The sequence below is a fragment of the Lipophrys pholis genome (genome assembly GCF_963383615.2).
Source record: "Lipophrys pholis genome assembly, chromosome: 15".
Taxonomy (NCBI): Eukaryota; Metazoa; Chordata; class Actinopteri; order Blenniiformes; family Blenniidae; genus Lipophrys; species Lipophrys pholis.
The window spans coordinates 15,549,163-15,567,051 of NC_137642.1; the positions used below are offsets into that span (position 1 = coordinate 15,549,163).

Below are 17,889 nucleotides of genomic sequence, written 5' to 3' on the forward strand. Positions count from 1 at the left end.
TGAGTATATGTGTGTCATGCAATCCTGCGCAGGCCCTGCTGAAAGAGACCAAAGACCAAAAGCCTGTGTTGGACAAGCTGAATGAGCTGAGCAGTTCACTCTTGGATCTGATCCCCTGGCACACTCGTGAGGGTTTGGACAAGCTGGTGACGGAGGATAACGAGCGATACAGAGCAGTCTGTGACATCATCACTCAACAGGTGGACCAGATCAATGCTGACATACTCAAGTCACAGCAGGTAAACCAGAGCCGCTCACAAATAGCTTTCCCTTATTCACCTTCTTTTTGTGTCTTTTCATTTAACACATCGCCTGTTTTTTTTCCCGTTTTCTTTTTCCCCCAGTTTGAACAGGCTGCAGATGCTGAACTCTCCTGGCTGACTGAAGCTGAGAAGAAGCTGCTGTCAATGAATGAGATCAGGCTGGAGCAGGACCAAACCGCAGCCCAGCTGCAAGCACAGAAGGTGAGCCCGTCATGACACCGCGTGTGCGTGTGCGTGAACACAAGTATTTATTGGAGCAAAATACAGTACACACCCACGCAAACTCACTTGACTGGTTTTTCAGATTTTCTCCATGGACATCATGAGGCACAAAGATGCTGTGGATGACATTGTGAAAACGGGGAAGGCCATCATGAGCAGCAAAAACCCTGAAGAGAAACAACTCTTGAAGGTAATGTGAATTTGTTTCCTTTCCCAAACAAGGAAATGTCATTAAGGACTGTGCCCATGAACCAAAGGGTCCCCTCTGTTTTCAATCAGGCCAAGACCCAGATGCTTCTGGAGAAGTATGGTGCCGTCAGTCAGCTGAATTCAGAGCGCTGTCTGCAGCTGGAGCGAGCCCAGTCTCTGGCCACACAGTTCTGGGAGACCTACGAAGAGCTGTCACCGTGGCTTCAAGAAGCCATCGGCACCTTCAGCCAGCTGCCGCCACCTGCCATCGAGTATGAAACTCTCAGGCAGCAGCAGGAGGAGCTCAGGGTAAGAGGTGAACAAATCCCAGATGTGTCGCTTCAAATCAACGAAAAACCAAACTGGATTTATTCTCTGCTCTCCAGCAAATGCGGGAGCTGATTGCTGAGCACAAGCCTCACATTGACAAGATGAACAAGACTGGGCCTCAGCTGCTCGAACTCAGCCCGGAGGAGGGGGTGTCCATCAAAGAAAAATACACTTCTACTGACCAACTTTACTCTCAACTAAAAGCTGATGTCAAACAGCGAGCTGCCACTTTAGATGAAGCACTCTCTAAATCCACTCAGGTGAGGAGCAGTTTTGTGAATAAATGTACAATGCACTATACAGTTCACTAATACAATTAAACATTATCATTTATTGAATTCTGATTATGAGGAAATTCTGTCTAAATAGTACTTTTTTTTAAAGAAAATTGTTCCAATTAACATAATTCAACATGAATGAACATTATATTAATCGAGGTTGTGCCAAAAAAGTCATTCCACATTCTGCAAATATTCATTGTCTAAGTACATTTTATATCTTCTTTACCTGAGGAATGATGCACATTAATGATTTTAGTTATACTATGTAAAGTGTCAAGACAAGCAGAAGGTAAATACCTTCTTCGTTTTCCAGTTCCATGATAAAATTGACCCCATGCTGGAGTCCCTGGAGCGGATTGCCGAGCGGCTGCGGCAGCCTCCATCCATCTCTGTGGAAGTGGACAAGATCAAGGAGCAGCTTAGTGAAAATAAGGCCGTCTCAATGGATTTGGAGAAACTGCAGCCCTCTTATGATACGCTGAGGCAACGAGGTGAAGAGATGATTGCCCGATCTGAAGGAGCAGACAAGGACATATCTGCCAAAGGTACAGAGTACACTACATTATCTGTTTAACTGTATTTCGAAATGTGTACTCATTCATTTCATGTTCATTTTAAAACAAGTTTTCCTTAGACTAGCGAAATGGTAATGGCCTTTTGGTGGCTGTAGTGGTTTTACCTTAAAAGGACATAAGGATAATCACAGGTAGTGTAAATAATATACTTTAACATCGTAAAGGTTCGAATGTACCAAAATTAATACTTAATTGGGAAACCTTAGCATTTACACGTGCTGAATTCATCAGCTTTCCTCCAGTGGTTTTCATAACCCTTGTTTCAACAACAGATTCTTAAAATTACAATTTGCCATCAAATATGTCATATTTATCATACACCTATTGAATGTTTGACTCTCTTTCTCTTGGACTAGCGGTACAAGACCAACTGGATCACATGGTGTTCCTGTGGAGTGACATTCAGGCCTTGCTGGAGGAGCGTGAGGCGAAGTTGCTGGATGTGATGGACCTGGCAGAAAAGTTCTGGTGTGACCACTGCGCCCTCATCGTCACCATTAAAGATAGCCAGGACCTCCTGAGGGAGCTGGAAAAGCCCGGAGTCGATCCTTCGGTCGTCAAACAGCAGCAGGAATTTGTGGAGGTGCACGCAACCCTCAAATCAAACCAGAATGAATAAACCAACTCATAAGAAAAAAGCAAACTTACACGCATTTCATTCCTACAGGGATTTAAGGAGGAAATCGATGGGCTGCAGGAGGAGCTTGATGTTGTTCGAAACCAGGGAGACGAGCTCATGACGGCCTGCGGCGAACCTGATAAACCCGTGATTAAGAAAAGTGTTGATGAGGTAATCAGTTGTTTTTGAAAGCGTGTTTACAAAGATGCTTATTTCTCTGCAAAGGACTCTGCTGATACCTTGCAGTTAGACTTTGCCACCCACCTGTGGATCTGAATAACATTTGCGTGTTATATTTCCAGGTGAATTCAGCCTGGGAGAATCTCAATAAGACATGGAAAGAGAGGATAGAGAGACTGGAAGAAGCCATGCAGGCTGCTGTACAGTTCCAAGATGGCCTGCAGGTACTTTGAAAACTTCTTCAAGGAGAACACATTAAAACATGTTAAGGTTAAGAGTTGCCCTTCTAAAACATAAAAGATTGTATTGTAGAATATAAGGAGATTTATTGTTTGGTTCTATAGATAAAACCAGCTTACATACCGGTGATGATGCATTCAGACATATTTACATGTTTTGAAGGTAAACGGTGAGTTCTTAGAAAAAAACACAGATGATGTAAAAGTTAATGCTGATGGAACATTTTATTTTATACAGGTAATTTTGGAACAATAGAAAATAAATCAGCTATGATCACTAGATCTATGCTTAAACTTTACCTCAAGTGAAAGTTTTTCTGAAATTAATTCATTGTGGGGAAAAGTAATCCTCTGTACAACAGGTTTACCTTGGCTTTCAGTATAAATGTCCTATTCAATAAGAAACTTGACTCTGGGTGCAGGTTTGTTTTCTTCTGGTAACACAATGGCTCCCCACCTTGTACGCAGGGTATGTTTGACTGGGTGGATATACTGGAGAACAAACTGGATTCGATGTCACCTGTAGGCACGGACCTGGAAACTGTCAAACAACAGATTGTAGAGCTCAAGGTACAGTCTGCTTTATTTGGATTTGAACATAGCATGGCAAAATATTTCTGCTGTTTTTAATACCGAAATCATTATAATTAACTACTTCTCTGGCGTTGTAATTTCTGCTTTATTTTGCTGCATGAAATACTGATAGCTGTATATCCGACACCAGCTGTGGTGTGTTTGATTCATAACCTGCTCCGTTGCTTTGTTTCGTGTTGGGAAAAAAAAGCTCTATTAAGTCCTCAGCTTTTCTTTGATGTATAATGAGACAAATGATTCCTTGACAGAACAAAGCTGTTATTGTCTCGGTGATTCCTGTACTCCTGTTGACTCACTGCGCGTTCTGGTTTTGTTAGGAGTTCAAAAAGGAATCGTACCAGCTCCAGATCGAGATGGAGCGTCTGAACCACCAGGCGAGCCTCCTGCTGAAGAAAGTGACGGAGGAGGCCGATCGCTGCGCCATCCAGGAGCCTATGTCTGAGCTCAAGATGCTCTGGGACAACATGGATGAGAAGATCATCAGTCGGCAGGTCAGAAGCACGGGGAAGCAAATACACACCATTTAAAGTGTAGTCTTGAAGCATATTTGTATCAAAGCTCTACATTTCCTCCTGCCCTCGCAACCACGCAGGGTGTGCTATGTGTCACATGCATGTCAAGTGCTTACGTCTAATGGAATAATCTGTCATTAATCCAGCACAAACTGGAGGGAGGCCTTCTGGCTCTGGGCCAATTCCAGCATGCACTGGATGAGCTGCTGGCCTGGATGAGCCACACTGAGGAGCTGCTCAACGAACAGAGGAAGGCTTGTGGAGACCCCAAAGCCATCGAGATAGAGCTCGCCAAGCACCACGTATGACAAAGCCCCCTTTATGTTTTGCTTTTGAAGCATTTGTTCTGAAAATAATGGATAAGGACAACAGTCTACTAATCCTAATGCTAATGTGCACTTTATTCTCACAGTCTTTCATTTAAAAGATTGTATAGAAGATCTGTTTATAACTATGCTGGATCATATCTTCCACCTCCATGCAGATCCCTTTGTGTGTTACAATACTAATACACTTTGCATTTTACCCTTCTGGCTCTGTTACATGTGCAGGTTCTGCAGATAGACGTTTTGGCTCATAAGTCAACAGTTGAAACGGTGAACAAAGCTGGTAAAGATCTTGTGGAGTCGAGTGCCGGAGAGGAAGCATCTTGTCTGCAAAGCAAACTAGAGAATCTGAATCAGAGGTGGAAATCCATCTTGGAGAAGGCGGAGCAGAGGAAGCAACAGCTGGAAAGCTCCCTGCTTCAGGTATACGAATCAGTCTGACAGAAAGTTGATCAGCCGGAAAGTCTTATTAATTGTGACTCACTCTTTTCCCCAAGGGAGACATAATTGGTATGCTGAAGTCATAAAGTTCAGAGTCGTGACTCTGATCTCATCCCCTTTCTCATTTGTCTCGTGTTTCTATTAAAAACTTCAACATTTCGGGATTTGCTTTGATGAGTTTTTTTTTTTTTTTTTAAATGCTTGAAAGTTTCCAAGAGAACAATTTTTCCATTGTTGACAAGGTTTCAGAAAATGTGATTTATATTTTGTTTGTATGTGAATGTACAATTTTGTATCCAGTACATTCAAAATGGTTAAATAAAATAGATTAGATGTTGTGAATCCATCTTCTGTTTTCACTCCAAGGCTTTAATTCGTTCTAGTCTAGCCTTTTATACAGAGAAATACCACAGATACTCAATTTTGGTTGCTTAATGAATCCAAGGAATTAATAACTCAGACATCCTTGTCTCTGATTCGCAGGCTGCGAACAATGAGTGTGTGTGACACCTTTTGTCCTGACTCAGGTTGTATTGTGTTGTAGGCCCAAGGTTTCCATGGAGAGATAGAAGATATGCAGCAATGGCTGAAAGACACAGAACGTCAGCTGTTGGCATCAAAGGCTGTGGGAGGCTTACCAGACACGGCCCGGGAGCAGCTTAACGCCCATCTGGTATGTGTTTAACAATATGAGGGGCTGCATACAGATGGCAGGCTTGCAAAGAGGTGACTGTGTCTTTTCTGTGTTTTATCTGAAGTGTGAAAATTAAATGACACTGCAAACTACACCACTTGCATCCCCCTGCAGCGGATGACAAAAAGTGTTTCAAATTGATTGAGGCATGTCTAACTACAATCAATTGAGGAATGTTTCCCCTCATTGTTTTTCCTGCTTTCTAATCCAGACACTTCCACAGACCCCCCCCCCCCCACACACACACACACACACACAAACATTGGCAGAGAGAGATTATTTGGCAACAACCTTGATCAAATTCGTAACACAATACAGTTCAAAGTCTGAGTGCCATCATGCCTTACTCTGCTTGTTCTTTCAACATTTTTGAAATAAATTTGGACTTACCACTGGCAAATATATTACTAGAGCTTCTACATTTGAATGTAGGAGTACAAAAAGCAGTCATTTACTCGTATTTCGTCATTCTCTTCATGCTATCGTGTGCTTTTTTTTTTTTTTTTTTTGGCGAACCAGGAGTTGTGTTCTGCCTTTGAGACCAAGGAGGAGCTGTATCGGGAGCTGCTGAAAAAGGGTCAGCAGCTTCTCACAATGACGCCCGAGGGTCTGGACAGCAACACAGAGCAGGACCTCGCCAATCTGAGGGACAAATGGGAGGCGGTGCAGGCAAAGGTTGCAGAGAGAAAGGTAGGCAAGCTTGTGAATGCCTTTCACGTGCTCTTAGCACCACTTCAGGTTGAGGTCCCAGCGAGGGCCCGTTGACATACAGTGGAGCCATGACCCTGTGGTTGAAAGCCTCTAATCCCAGTGCTGATAATGAATGGTGTAAGGACAGGGTGCTGGCAGAGACACACAGGATGCGGTTACACTGTTGATCAGAGCAGCTGAGTTGCTGTCTGAGTGAAACAACAGTGGTCTCATGCATTTCCATGGCAAAGAGCTGACACCAGTGTAAAATAAATCACATGTATACTAACATTTGAGCCAAAATAAAGAGTCATCAGTCACTATGTTTTTCTTTTTAAAATGTGTATTTACTAAGCGACTTATATGCAGCAGTATTTTCCCACTTTTGTCATTATGATAAATAAATGTCATTGTTTGACATTATGAAAAGATAATTCTTGTCTCTGTTCACCAACCCTTCTCCAAATAAGGAGCTTCTCAATCTGGCTTTTTCAATCTTCTCTGTAACATTTACCTTTTGCTCTCTATTAACTTTGGTCCCTTTCCCAAGAACTCAAAGTCCAGTAAATCTTAGAGAAAGCAAAGTGCTGCTGCCAGACCTTCTTCAGCAACGTGATACTATCCTTGTGTATTTTTCAAGCAGAGAACTTTAGTTTTCTTCTCAATTTCTTTGTTGAGTACAGACTACAACCCCCTGCTTAACAACATGACACCCACTGTTAACTATTGTCATTGTTAACTACATCACTTTCGCTTTGTTTGTGTTTTTTAACAGTTTGTTTTGCTTTTAAGTCTCAGAGAGGTGAGCAAAGGAAGAATACAAATGCAAGGTGTAAAGTTTATGGAGTTTATGCAACAACTCAGTAATAAAAACCAATTGAGGTTTATTTATGAAGCGCCAGTTCGAACATAGCAGTCTTATGGCACTTTTACATTTGACAAAGTGCCGGGGTGTAATTTCATGCACGGAGCTGTTCTTCATCGCAAACAAAAACCCAGAGCTCATGTACAGCTGTACTAACTTTTACAATGTTTTGTATTTGTTACTGATGCCAGCTTGGATCTGTTACAACAGTCCTGCCTCAAACAAGCTGTGAAGAAACAGCTTTTTGAATGACAGATTCACAGGCTGATCCTCAGCCAGCAGGACCAAAACCTTTTCTGAGAGAAACTCATTATCACCCAGAGCATTCGTCATATTCGTAATGTTATAAACGCAGTATTCACATGATGAGTTTGAGCTGCTGGCCTTCACTGTTACTCAATTAAAATCCCATCAGTCCCTTTCTGCCTCTCCAGAGATGTTAACTTCCTCTGTTCAGATCGAGGTCATGTGTGTCACATCTGACGCTATAGCAACCAAACAACATGTTTGAGCATTACTGAGCAGTGTAATGCATTCTGGCTACATGAGGGAAAAATGTGAATGACTGATTTTATTATGCGCTTTGTGTCTACAGGTGAAACTAGAGGAGGCTTTCACTATGGCCACAGATTTCCACAACTCTCTGCAGGACTTCATCAACTGGCTGACCCAAGCGGAGCAGACGCTAAACATGGTTTCCCCTGCTTCCCTCATCCTGGACACCAGCCTGTTTCAGATTGATGAGCATAAGGTAATGTTTGTACAGAGGGGGAAGGTTTTTTTTTTAAAAAAAAAAATGTTTTACATGCATGGAATTAAGTTTATTTTAAAATGCCATTTTGTTTCTAATTTAATTCCAATTAAGCCTCTTAGACAATGTCTACATGCACTAGTCAGTGAAAACATTACATGAAAAAAAAAATACAAATCTATTTATTTCCATTACTGTATCTGTCATGCTCTTCCCTCAAGCCAGAAAGGATTTAATAATGTCGGTTGTGTCATTCAGGAAAAAAAAAAAATCCCTCATTAATCACATTAATCACATTACTAGTTATTATTTGTAATTTCCTCTTTATATTATAGAGCCTAAATGTCTCCTTTCTGTGCACTGTGTAGATGTTTGTGACAGAGGTGAACTCCCACAGAGATCACATTATTGATCTGGACAAGACAGGAACTCATCTGAAATACTTCAGCCAGAAACAGGATGTGGTCCTGATCAAGAACCTGCTGATCAGCGTGCAGGGCCGCTGGGAAAAGCTCGTGCGGAGGTCTGTGGAACGAGGTCGTGTGCTGGACGATGCCAGAAAGAGAGCAAAGCAGGTACTGTTCTCCGCAGGTTCATTCTGAGTCTGGTACTTTCACATATTCCCTGCCATGGGGACTTTTAGTTATCACTGGAAAGCACAGGGAAACTAATACTGAGCCTGTTTTATATTCCGTCTGCAGCCTTGGTTTTCTCTTGTGTTCTTTGAGCACTTAACATGTAATCATGTGAACATTAGGCAGGGCTCTACTGTAATTGTTTGTTTGGATATGCTTCGTAACATGAGTTTCTTTATATTTCAATAGTTCCATGACACTTTCAATAAACTGATGGAGTGGTTGGATGAATCTGAGAAGACTCTGGACTCTGAAGTGGAAATTGCCAATGAACCAGACAAAATCAAGACCCAGCTGGCACAGCACAAGGTGACGGGCATTGGTTTTTTTTGTTTTTTTTATTTTATTTTCCTTTATCATGGTTTACTGTTAAAATAACATCAATAGCAAAGGCCTATCCCTAAACAGAAACATCTGCATCTAAAGCAGCTGTTTACAAGTCAGAATAATGAGGCAGCTGGTAAACACGCTGTTTAATGAGTAATATAACAGTGTTTGAGTTCCAGTGGTAAAAGCTATTTATGGGAATGACAGTGGCTTCAGTATGCATTAGAAGAGTTCCCTCTTGTTGTGTTTGCAGTGTTGTGTGGAGAGATTGTGCTAATCCTATCATAATCCTGGGATGGACTAAATGTATCAGGACTGACCTTGCTTTTGGATACTTTTAATCCCTCAGGAGCAGTGGCTCTTGAGTTTTGACCCAGTTTTTGTTCCTCTCTGTCTTTTTAATCATGACACACACACACACCAACACAGATTAAGAAAATCACTGCACCCCGTGCATTTAAAGGTACCACTAAACCTGTCTATTGCAATCTTAGTATATCACTGACTCTTTTTTTTTTTTATTATCAATATGCAGGAGTTCCAGAAAGCTCTGGGAAGCAAACACTCTGTGTATGACACCACAGCTCGGACAGGACGGGCGCTGAAAGACAAGACCTCCCTTCAGGATGATAATCAGAAGCTGGACGACATGCTGAGTGAACTTAGGGACAAATGGGACACAGTTTGTGGCAAATCAGTGGAAAGGTGGGGATTCAGTCAGACACATATTGTGTTATTTATTTCACTAATCTCATGTTGTCAGACTACCCGCAGTACCCCGAAAGGCCTCCTCAATCACTTGAATGATTTCTTCTCCCCTGCAGACAAAACAAGCTGGAGGAGGCTTTGTTATTCTCAGGCCAGTTCAAAGATGCTCTGCAGGCTCTCATTGACTGGCTGTACAGAGTGGAGCCTCAGCTGGCCGAGGACCAGCCTGTGCATGGAGACATAGACCTGGTTCTCAACCTGATAGACAACCACAAGGTAGAAGGACCACTCCAGACTGGACACACATGATGTTACACCTTTTTTTAATGGTGATATGATACTGTTCAGAGTGTTTAAAGCAGGTTTATGTTGTCTGATTGCGCCTTTCAATGATTCATTACTGCAGGTTTTCCAGAAGGAGCTGGGAAAGCGTACAGTAAGCGTTCAGGCTCTCAAACGTTCAGCTCGGGAGCTGGTTGAAAGCAGCCATGATGACTCATCCTGGGTGAAGGTCCAGATGCAGGAACTGGGCACTCGCTGGGAGACGGTGTGCAACCTCTCGGTGTCCAAGCAGGCCCGGCTAGAGCAAGCCCTGTGTCAGGTACTGTGCAGACCCTGCAGTCATGAGAATTGTGTCGTCGTTGCTCTGTGAGCCTGACTGAGCTGTTGTTCTCTGTCTGCAGGCTGAGGAGTTTCATTCTACTGTCCATATCCTGCTGGAGTGGCTCGCTGAGGCAGAGCAGAGTTTGCGTTTCCATGGCAGCCTTCCTGATGACGAGGAGGCATTGCGGGCCCTTATTGAACAACATAAGGCAAGCAAAGCAAATGTTGAAATAGTTTTTTTTAAATCCAAATTCCTACGAAAGTGATATGGTTTGACAGTTTTGGGTTGGAAAAGAAACATGCCTTTTTGATTAAGTTTTTTTCTCAAGTAAAATGTCAAGACCTTGTCAGAGTTTGCAATTGGAAACCCTGTCATCCTCCATGCCAGAAAAAACTTTTTCTTTAGTTATTTCACTAAAATCAAACGTTATTTTTATGTTTGCAGAAGAAAGTCTCATCCCATACGGAAAACACTTTCCCTTTTTTCTCTATTTTCCAGGATTTCATGAAGAAACTGGAGGAGAAGCGAGTGGCTCTAAATAAAGCAACTAACATGGGGGAGGCCATTCTGAGCATCTGCCATCCAGACTCCATCACAACCATCAAGCACTGGAACACTATCATTAAAGCCCGGTTTGAAGAGGTCAGCCCACAGCTGCAAGGCGGCACTCATGCGCCTCATACCTGCAGATATGACTCAACACATTACACTGACTAGTTCAATTCACAAGTAAAAAGTTAATCCTCCCTTAGCCCTATTTGCAATATACACTTTAGGTTATGATTGCGTGACTTTTGTCTTTGTCTTTTATGTGATTGCTTAGAAATAGTAATCCAGCAACAGAAAACGACTCTTATTTTCTTTAGTTTGATGATGTGAGTATTTCTGCTGTTACAGGTGCAGGCCTGGGCTCGGCAGCACCAGCAGCGACTGGGCACAGCACTTACAGATCAGTTAGCCACTCAGGAACTGCTGGAGAACCTTCTGACCTGGCTACAGTGGGCCGAGTCCAACCTCAATGACAAAGACAAGGAAGCACTACCTCAGGAAATCGAGGAGGTCAAAAGCCTGATTTCAGAACACCAGGTAAAATATTATTGGCATTATTTTACCATACTGTTTTTGATCATTTTTGTTGATTTTCCACTCTTATCAAACTAAAACTGCCTGTGTAGTTATTCTGAGAACAGTAATTGATGGTTAAATCTTTCTGCAGGCGTTCATGGAGGAAATGACCAGGAAGCAACCAGATGTTGACAAAATCACAAAGACACACAAAAGGAAGGCTGCTGCGGAGCCACAAATCCAGTCTCAGATCCCTGTGTTGGACAAAGGAAGAACTGGAAGTATGTATCCCCCAATATCAGTCACATAGTGTGACCTGAGCCATCTGGCAAAGTGCTGAGTCAGCGCGGGATGACTCGACATCCGCAACTTATCCACTTTAACACCTGGAATGATGTCAGTGTGGATCTATTCCGTCAGATCACTCGCTTTTGTCTTTCATCAACAGGAAAACGGTCTCCCACACAAAGTATGTATGGGTCAACAACACAAGCTCCCATCGAAACTAAAAACCCGCGGGTTAACCTGCTGGTCACAAAGTGGCAGCATGTGTGGCTGCTGGCTTTGGACAGGAGGAGGAAGCTCAACGATGCTTTGGACAGACTAGAGGAGGTGATCCAGCACCTGAGTTTCACACAAATCCGAACACAGGAGATTCCTGGTCACTCATATTGGCCATTCTTTCTTTTTTGTCCGTGCAGCTAAAGGAATTTGCCAACTTTGACTTCGATGTGTGGCGAAAGCGTTACATGCGCTGGATGAACCATAAAAAGTCTCGTGTCATGGACTTTTTCCGCCGCATTGACAAAGACCAAGATGGCAAAGTGACCCGACAGGAGTTCATCGAGGGCATTCTCTCATCCAGTACGACCAAAGTTTACAAAGTGACTGCTTCACATCATGTGGCCAAAACACTCATTTCACAACACTTCTGATCTCTCTCATAGAATTCCCCACCAGTCGTCTGGAGATGAGCGCCGTGGCAGACATATTTGACAGAGATGGCGACGGCTACATCGACTACTACGAGTTTGTGGCAGCACTCCATCCCAACAAGGACGCCTATAAACCACTCACGGATGCCGACAAAATTGAAGACGAGGTAACGCCGACTTGGTAAAGCCACGAATTTCCTCACTATCCGCCTCAGGCATGGTTTTCTAAAAAGTAGTCTGCTCGCAGGTCACACGTCAAGTGGCAAAATGTAAATGTCCTAAACGATTCCAAGTGGAGCAAATTGGTGCCAACAAATACCGGGTAAGCATATTTCTACCTGTTCCGGCTTAAAATACAATTTTCACACTATTTTCCCAGAATTCATGTAATGATACTAAATTATTATCTTGGGAAGGTCATAGTAAAGGTAGGTGTTGAGTGTGCAGATGAACATAAGAGTTGATACATTCTAACGTTTTAAATTGTTTTTTTTATTGTTCCTCACATCACCAGTTCTACCTTGGAAACCAGGTACATGTGACTGTCTGTCTCTCTGCCTCCTTCTGTTCTTTGCTTTATAAAGCAGCTTTATGTCCTTTTTCATTTGCTGTTCAGCTAACACTTCCCGCCCAGATTTCTGGCTAATGTTTTTAGACTGGAACTCAGAAGTAGGAAAAAACAAATGATTTTTTAAAAAAGAATAAGAAAAAAAAACAGTTTAATTGAAATAGCAAGGTGAGATATTTGATTTGACATTTAACAAGCATTACAAAAAAAAAAAAAACATTTCCTATTATTCAGTTTATAAATTATTACAATGTTATAGAGGTTTGAATGTTGGAAAATGATTCAGTAGGTCTTGTCAGTGTCCATCTATCTGCTTTTGAGTTTCAGAAAATACAATATTGGCGTCCCAACACCATTTCAGCCCATATTTTGATTAGCCTGCGGGCATAAACTCATCTGCTGGGCATTTAAAGATGCTTTCTGTGTGCTTGCCTTTGGCGCTTCAGTGTCATGGGAATGACTTATCTCAACGTTGGCTGACACTTTTGTTTGGTGTAACGGACACTTTTTATTCATTTAAAGATGGGCGACCCTAATGATTTATGAATTTGTTTCTTTTATTTTGAGTTTCTATGTAGTGACAAAGTGCATGCTACACAGTTTATTAGGGGTGTTAGTGAGAAGGGGTAGGGGCATTATAGTGGTGGTATTTTTGAACTAGTTTGTATTGATGTATAACACAACAATGAATTGAAATAATTCTTTCGACAGTTTGGTCTGGTTCACTGCTTACATGACTCCTTAATCGGCGATGAGACAATAGCAAACAGGGAAAATCAAAATCTTACCCCTCACCTACACGTTGCAGTTTTGGAAAGCTGTATTCTGGTAAATAGTTATTTTTAAGATGTTTCTTGTGCCTCTTTTTTCCTCCAGATCATCCTCACCTTTTAATGTATTTGATCACTAGAATCACCAGTGGCATTAAATCACTCTGATTACCATACAAGTTAAAAAACTATTTTTACCAGCTGAACAGATGTCATAAGATCAGAGACACTCTAGCTGGAGAGTCATCAGTGTTTGGTCATGTCTGCTTGTCACACTGTGGTGGATTAGACGAAAATGATTCAAACCATTCCTCATGTTGTTCTCAGTGTATCATTGGAGCGAGCCGCATTGGATCTGCATCAGTGTCAATGCATTTCAATCGTGGCTGTAGAAAATGCTGGATTGCAGGAGCTTGATGTTCATCTGCTTGATCACAGTGTGAATTCGTTTTTTCGACGGGAAGCATGCGGCCTTGATTGTTGTGTGCAAATTGCGTTTTTTTTATTTGTGCTGATGCTCGTGGTCACATCCAACTGGCTGACATCTGTCGCCTCATACAGCTTCAACCATCCACATCCATAACATGCCCTCTGTTCTTTTGTCCGTTGTGCGTGTGGTCGGTCAGACGAAGACAAATGATTATACACTAGGGCCCCCTAGTGGTATAATCACATGTTTTGAGGTACCTTGAAACTTGTAACCTCACAGCTGAAGTGAAGACAGACACTCCAGCTCGTCTGACTGCTGCATTTAGGCTTTGCAATAAAGAAACAGACTAAAATGAACTTCACTGTGAAATGTAATACAGACTAATGGGTGTTTTCACTACGTGGTATTGAAAGATCAACCACGTTAATGCAATGATAGTGAATACATTTTACTTACATTTTAGTGTGATTGCGTTTCATGATTGGCCAAAATAACTAACAGAAATTCTAACATCCAATCTGCAGAACGACATATTTAGCTCAAATTGTGTACCCAACAATAAATCAGTCAGGCTCCACATTGCGTGACTCATCAAACCCCTGTACCAGAGGGAGAGTCAGTGCTCTGTGGCATGAACTCACCGGGCAATGTGGGATTATTTTATTATTGATTATTTACACTAAAAAAACAAACAGTTGGATTGGCCTTTGTGTAATTTGTGTTTTTTTGGGGAATGAAAAGTGGAAATGTGTGTGTCTTTGTGTCAGAATCTTTGTGTGTGTTTGTGTATGAACCTTTGCAACCTGGACAGGAAACCAGAAGTGGATATAAATAATCATTGATTCAATCTTTTTGCAACAAAAAAACAAAATCTAATATTTGTGATTGAAATTGTCTTTTTCCACCTTAAAACTTCATGATTCACTGTTGTGATTGTGATTCTCTGAACCATTCTGGTTCCCTGTCTCGCACAGCTTTGCAATGAGATGGAGCTCAAGCAGCGACCGTTGTTTTCTCACGTCTCTCTGTTTTCCGTCCCCTCCATGTAGTTTGGAGACTCGCAGCAGCTTCGTCTCGTGCGCATTTTACGCAGCACAGTGATGGTGCGGGTCGGCGGAGGCTGGATGGCTCTGGATGAGTTCCTGGTGAAGAACGACCCCTGTCGAGGTGAGGCCAAGAGATTAGCTTGAGAAGGAAATCCCATTCACACAAAGACTATTTCAGTGTAGATTTACAGGTTATTTGGTTTTCGGTCGTAAAATGTCTTCAACTGGAAAGAATTCACTAAAATAATGGTTTGAATTTTTAAGTTTATTTAAAAAATCCTGATGTATATTTCATTTGATTTAAAAAAAAAAAAAAATATATATATATATATATATATAAAACCAGAAACAATGCCATTTATTAGTATTAGCGTCATTTTTGAATTCATAACGTAAACATAAAAGCATAATAGTAGTTTTCTTTTCGTTCTGTTGCATTAAAGGTGGAATGCAATCCTCTATTATAGTGGAAGTAATCAGAGTAGATTTTGTTGTGACTTTCTGTGTTCAGTTGGACAGTGGTACTGATTTATATAATGGTTTTGACACTTTAATTACTTTTTTTCACTCTCAAGATGAACAATCCAACATGAAATTTCTATAAAACAGAATGAAAACAAAAGCAGCACTAAAAATAATCTCTTGTAAATGTGTCTAATTTCTTAGCAGATTGATGAGCTGGTGTGTATTTAAAAAAAAAAAAAAAAAAAAAAAAAGCTTCCCTGTGGCTCTGTTTCATTTAAAAGCTTTAATACTCTTCTTGTTTCTGCTAACACCTGTATTGATGATACGTTTGTCTTTTTCCTGCTGACCCCGCCTCTTCCTCCTCCTCCTCAATGTGATTATCGTTTCTTCTAGTTCATCACCACGGGAGCAAAATGTTGCGCTCGGAATCAAACTCTTCAATTACTCAGTCTCCTATAGGTTGGCAAATCTCAAACTTACTCACCTTGCTCCATGAACATGAACCCACCAGTGGTATGTGTGTCTGCACATCCGAGTGTGTGCTGCTTGGTGTTGGTGTCCTGCCGTGTTCAGTACTACCGTAGCCGTGTGTGAATGGATGAATGTCATTCTCGGAAACCAGCTCCGCTCACCATCACCCCCGTCGCCCCGCTGGTTTTCATGCATGCGGTTGTTTGTGTGAGTCACTTCACCTGCTGTCACTTCCTCCAAAGCTCTGTTGTAGGACGTGATGGGGCAAAGCAGCTCTTTTTAATCACAGCATGTACTGAGAAGCTTCTTTTGCAGTTTGGGGAACTGTGAAAAGAAGCGAGAGAGCCTGATCTGAAAATCTTTTACCATACAAAGCTCGAACATCATCACGGAGGAAATTATGATTTTCTTGTCCCCTAATAACACAGTCCACAAAGCCAAAGCAGTATTTATTACACTGTTTACTTTATACTGCATGAGAGAAGGTTTTCCACTTTAAATCAATCTGCAAGACGTGTTTGGTTTGTTGTGTCAAGATTTGGTTTTCTTGGTTTTGTAATCCTTCTCTTCTGGGAAGTTTTGCTTGTTGGAGTATTTGCACAGAGTTTATTTTAGTTTCGATCAGGGTGCGATTTGTGGTTAAAGCAGGAGGGGGGTGGTTTTCAGTAACCGTGTCAAATGTGAAAATAATATTCATTTGATCATAACAACCTCTTGAACAGACTTGGGCAAGCCAAGCTCCAAAAATCTATAAATAATTTCTTGGATTGAGCTTATTTGAAGTCTGTTTTTCAATTGACATGATCCCACATTACTTTATTAGTGGGTTTATTTCAGTGTAAACTATATGAAATGCATGCAAGGTGATTAAAATTTGTTTTCCCATTTTTTTGGTAAAAAAAAAAGCAATTTTCACGAAATAGAATTTGTTGCTTCAAGGTGAGAGTGCGGCAGCAATCTTTCATTTTGAAATTCAAACATAATTTTGTACTTAACGTGAGGCAAACGGTGTGCAGTCTGAGTTTAGACTTAACGCTTGAGTTTTAATGGGACTGCATGAGAGGAAACAGATCTGCTTTATTTTGAAGACATTTATTTGGCTTTTATGTTCCATGTTCAGCTGTTGAAGCAGCTTTAGTTATTCTGCACGAAGCAGCAAAAGAGGAGAGGTACAGTTTATCCCTCCCAGCAAATCGCACCCTTGTTTTGATGAACCAAAGGTTGATTCCACTACTGTTGGACTTCTGTTGGACAGTATGGATGAAATGTAATCCTGCATGACTTTTCAGGGGCGTTTGTGCTTTTTAAAGGCTGTGCTTATTTTGGGGGGAAATTGACCGTCACATCATGGTAACACTTTATTTGTGATGCGTGTCGTCACATAATAATTTCTCAGTAAATTTTTCTTGAACTTTTCTGGAAAGCACCCTAGTAATTTGGTTTGAATGACTTAGTTTCCAGTTAAACACGAATATTTAAAATCGTGTTGGATATAATAGTCTTGATCGTTAGTGTGGGGGATCTGGGTTCGATTCCAGGTTGCAGCAGGAAGTGCATCAGGCATAAAAAAATTGTTTAAGAATAACTTATTCTATTCAAAGATGTGCAGCTATACCCTGAAAGTTTTCTATAAAATGTTTGGGAGATTATTGAATTTTTGAAATAAAGTGTTAACTCGTCGTCTCCATCGTCACCATCACCAATAGTTTGAGTAGAATTCTTTCTTTTTATCTTTTTTTAGCATGGCTCATTGTGTGTGTAATTTCTTAGCAAAAGGCAGGACCAACGTGGAGCTGCGAGAGAAGTTCATCCTCCCAGAAGGAACCACGCAGGTGATGGCGAGCTTCCGCTACAGAGGCCGGAGGTCTCGGCCTTCGTCCAGAGGAGCGTCTCCCAACAGGTCCACCTCCAGTCAGAGCTGTCCCGTCCCGTCGCACCAGGCGGCGACCAGCACACCCAAGGTAACGCGCCTTCTCTGAGACTTCGCCCATCTTTCCTTTCCCACCTCGCAGTAGATCGATCACTCCCCCGATGTAATTTCCCCTTCATTGATCTATCTTTAATTTGCATTATTTGAACAATTTTGTTATTTAT

At 41.6% G+C, this 17,889-nt stretch overlaps 1 protein-coding gene across 2 annotated transcripts in view; it reads left to right on the top strand.

Annotated features, from left to right (window-relative positions):
• dst (dystonin) overlaps window positions 1-17,889 on the top strand; it is a 107,880-nt gene that overhangs the window by 87,277 nt on the left and 2,714 nt on the right. The window contains exons 63-95 of one of the 2 annotated variants that reach the window (XM_080481787.1): window positions 33-239; window positions 345-464; window positions 568-675; window positions 765-983; window positions 1,061-1,264; window positions 1,599-1,830; window positions 2,217-2,443; window positions 2,528-2,650; window positions 2,782-2,883; window positions 3,367-3,468; window positions 3,810-3,983; window positions 4,151-4,306; window positions 4,556-4,753; window positions 5,316-5,444; window positions 5,985-6,155; window positions 7,616-7,771; window positions 8,140-8,346; window positions 8,596-8,715; window positions 9,269-9,438; window positions 9,558-9,717; window positions 9,848-10,042; window positions 10,125-10,253; window positions 10,544-10,687; window positions 10,943-11,131; window positions 11,262-11,391; window positions 11,559-11,722; window positions 11,812-11,974; window positions 12,058-12,212; window positions 12,293-12,367; window positions 12,560-12,577; window positions 14,863-14,980; window positions 15,718-15,837; window positions 17,566-17,756. In XM_080481787.1, coding sequence (XP_080337913.1) covers window positions 33-239; window positions 345-464; window positions 568-675; window positions 765-983; window positions 1,061-1,264; window positions 1,599-1,830; window positions 2,217-2,443; window positions 2,528-2,650; window positions 2,782-2,883; window positions 3,367-3,468; window positions 3,810-3,983; window positions 4,151-4,306; window positions 4,556-4,753; window positions 5,316-5,444; window positions 5,985-6,155; window positions 7,616-7,771; window positions 8,140-8,346; window positions 8,596-8,715; window positions 9,269-9,438; window positions 9,558-9,717; window positions 9,848-10,042; window positions 10,125-10,253; window positions 10,544-10,687; window positions 10,943-11,131; window positions 11,262-11,391; window positions 11,559-11,722; window positions 11,812-11,974; window positions 12,058-12,212; window positions 12,293-12,367; window positions 12,560-12,577; window positions 14,863-14,980; window positions 15,718-15,837; window positions 17,566-17,756 — 5,076 coding nt within the window. The remainder of the gene's footprint in view (window positions 1-32; window positions 240-344; window positions 465-567; window positions 676-764; window positions 984-1,060; window positions 1,265-1,598; window positions 1,831-2,216; window positions 2,444-2,527; window positions 2,651-2,781; window positions 2,884-3,366; window positions 3,469-3,809; window positions 3,984-4,150; window positions 4,307-4,555; window positions 4,754-5,315; window positions 5,445-5,984; window positions 6,156-7,615; window positions 7,772-8,139; window positions 8,347-8,595; window positions 8,716-9,268; window positions 9,439-9,557; window positions 9,718-9,847; window positions 10,043-10,124; window positions 10,254-10,543; window positions 10,688-10,942; window positions 11,132-11,261; window positions 11,392-11,558; window positions 11,723-11,811; window positions 11,975-12,057; window positions 12,213-12,292; window positions 12,368-12,559; window positions 12,578-14,862; window positions 14,981-15,717; window positions 15,838-17,565; window positions 17,757-17,889) is intronic. The other variant, XM_080481788.1, reaches the window with a different exon arrangement.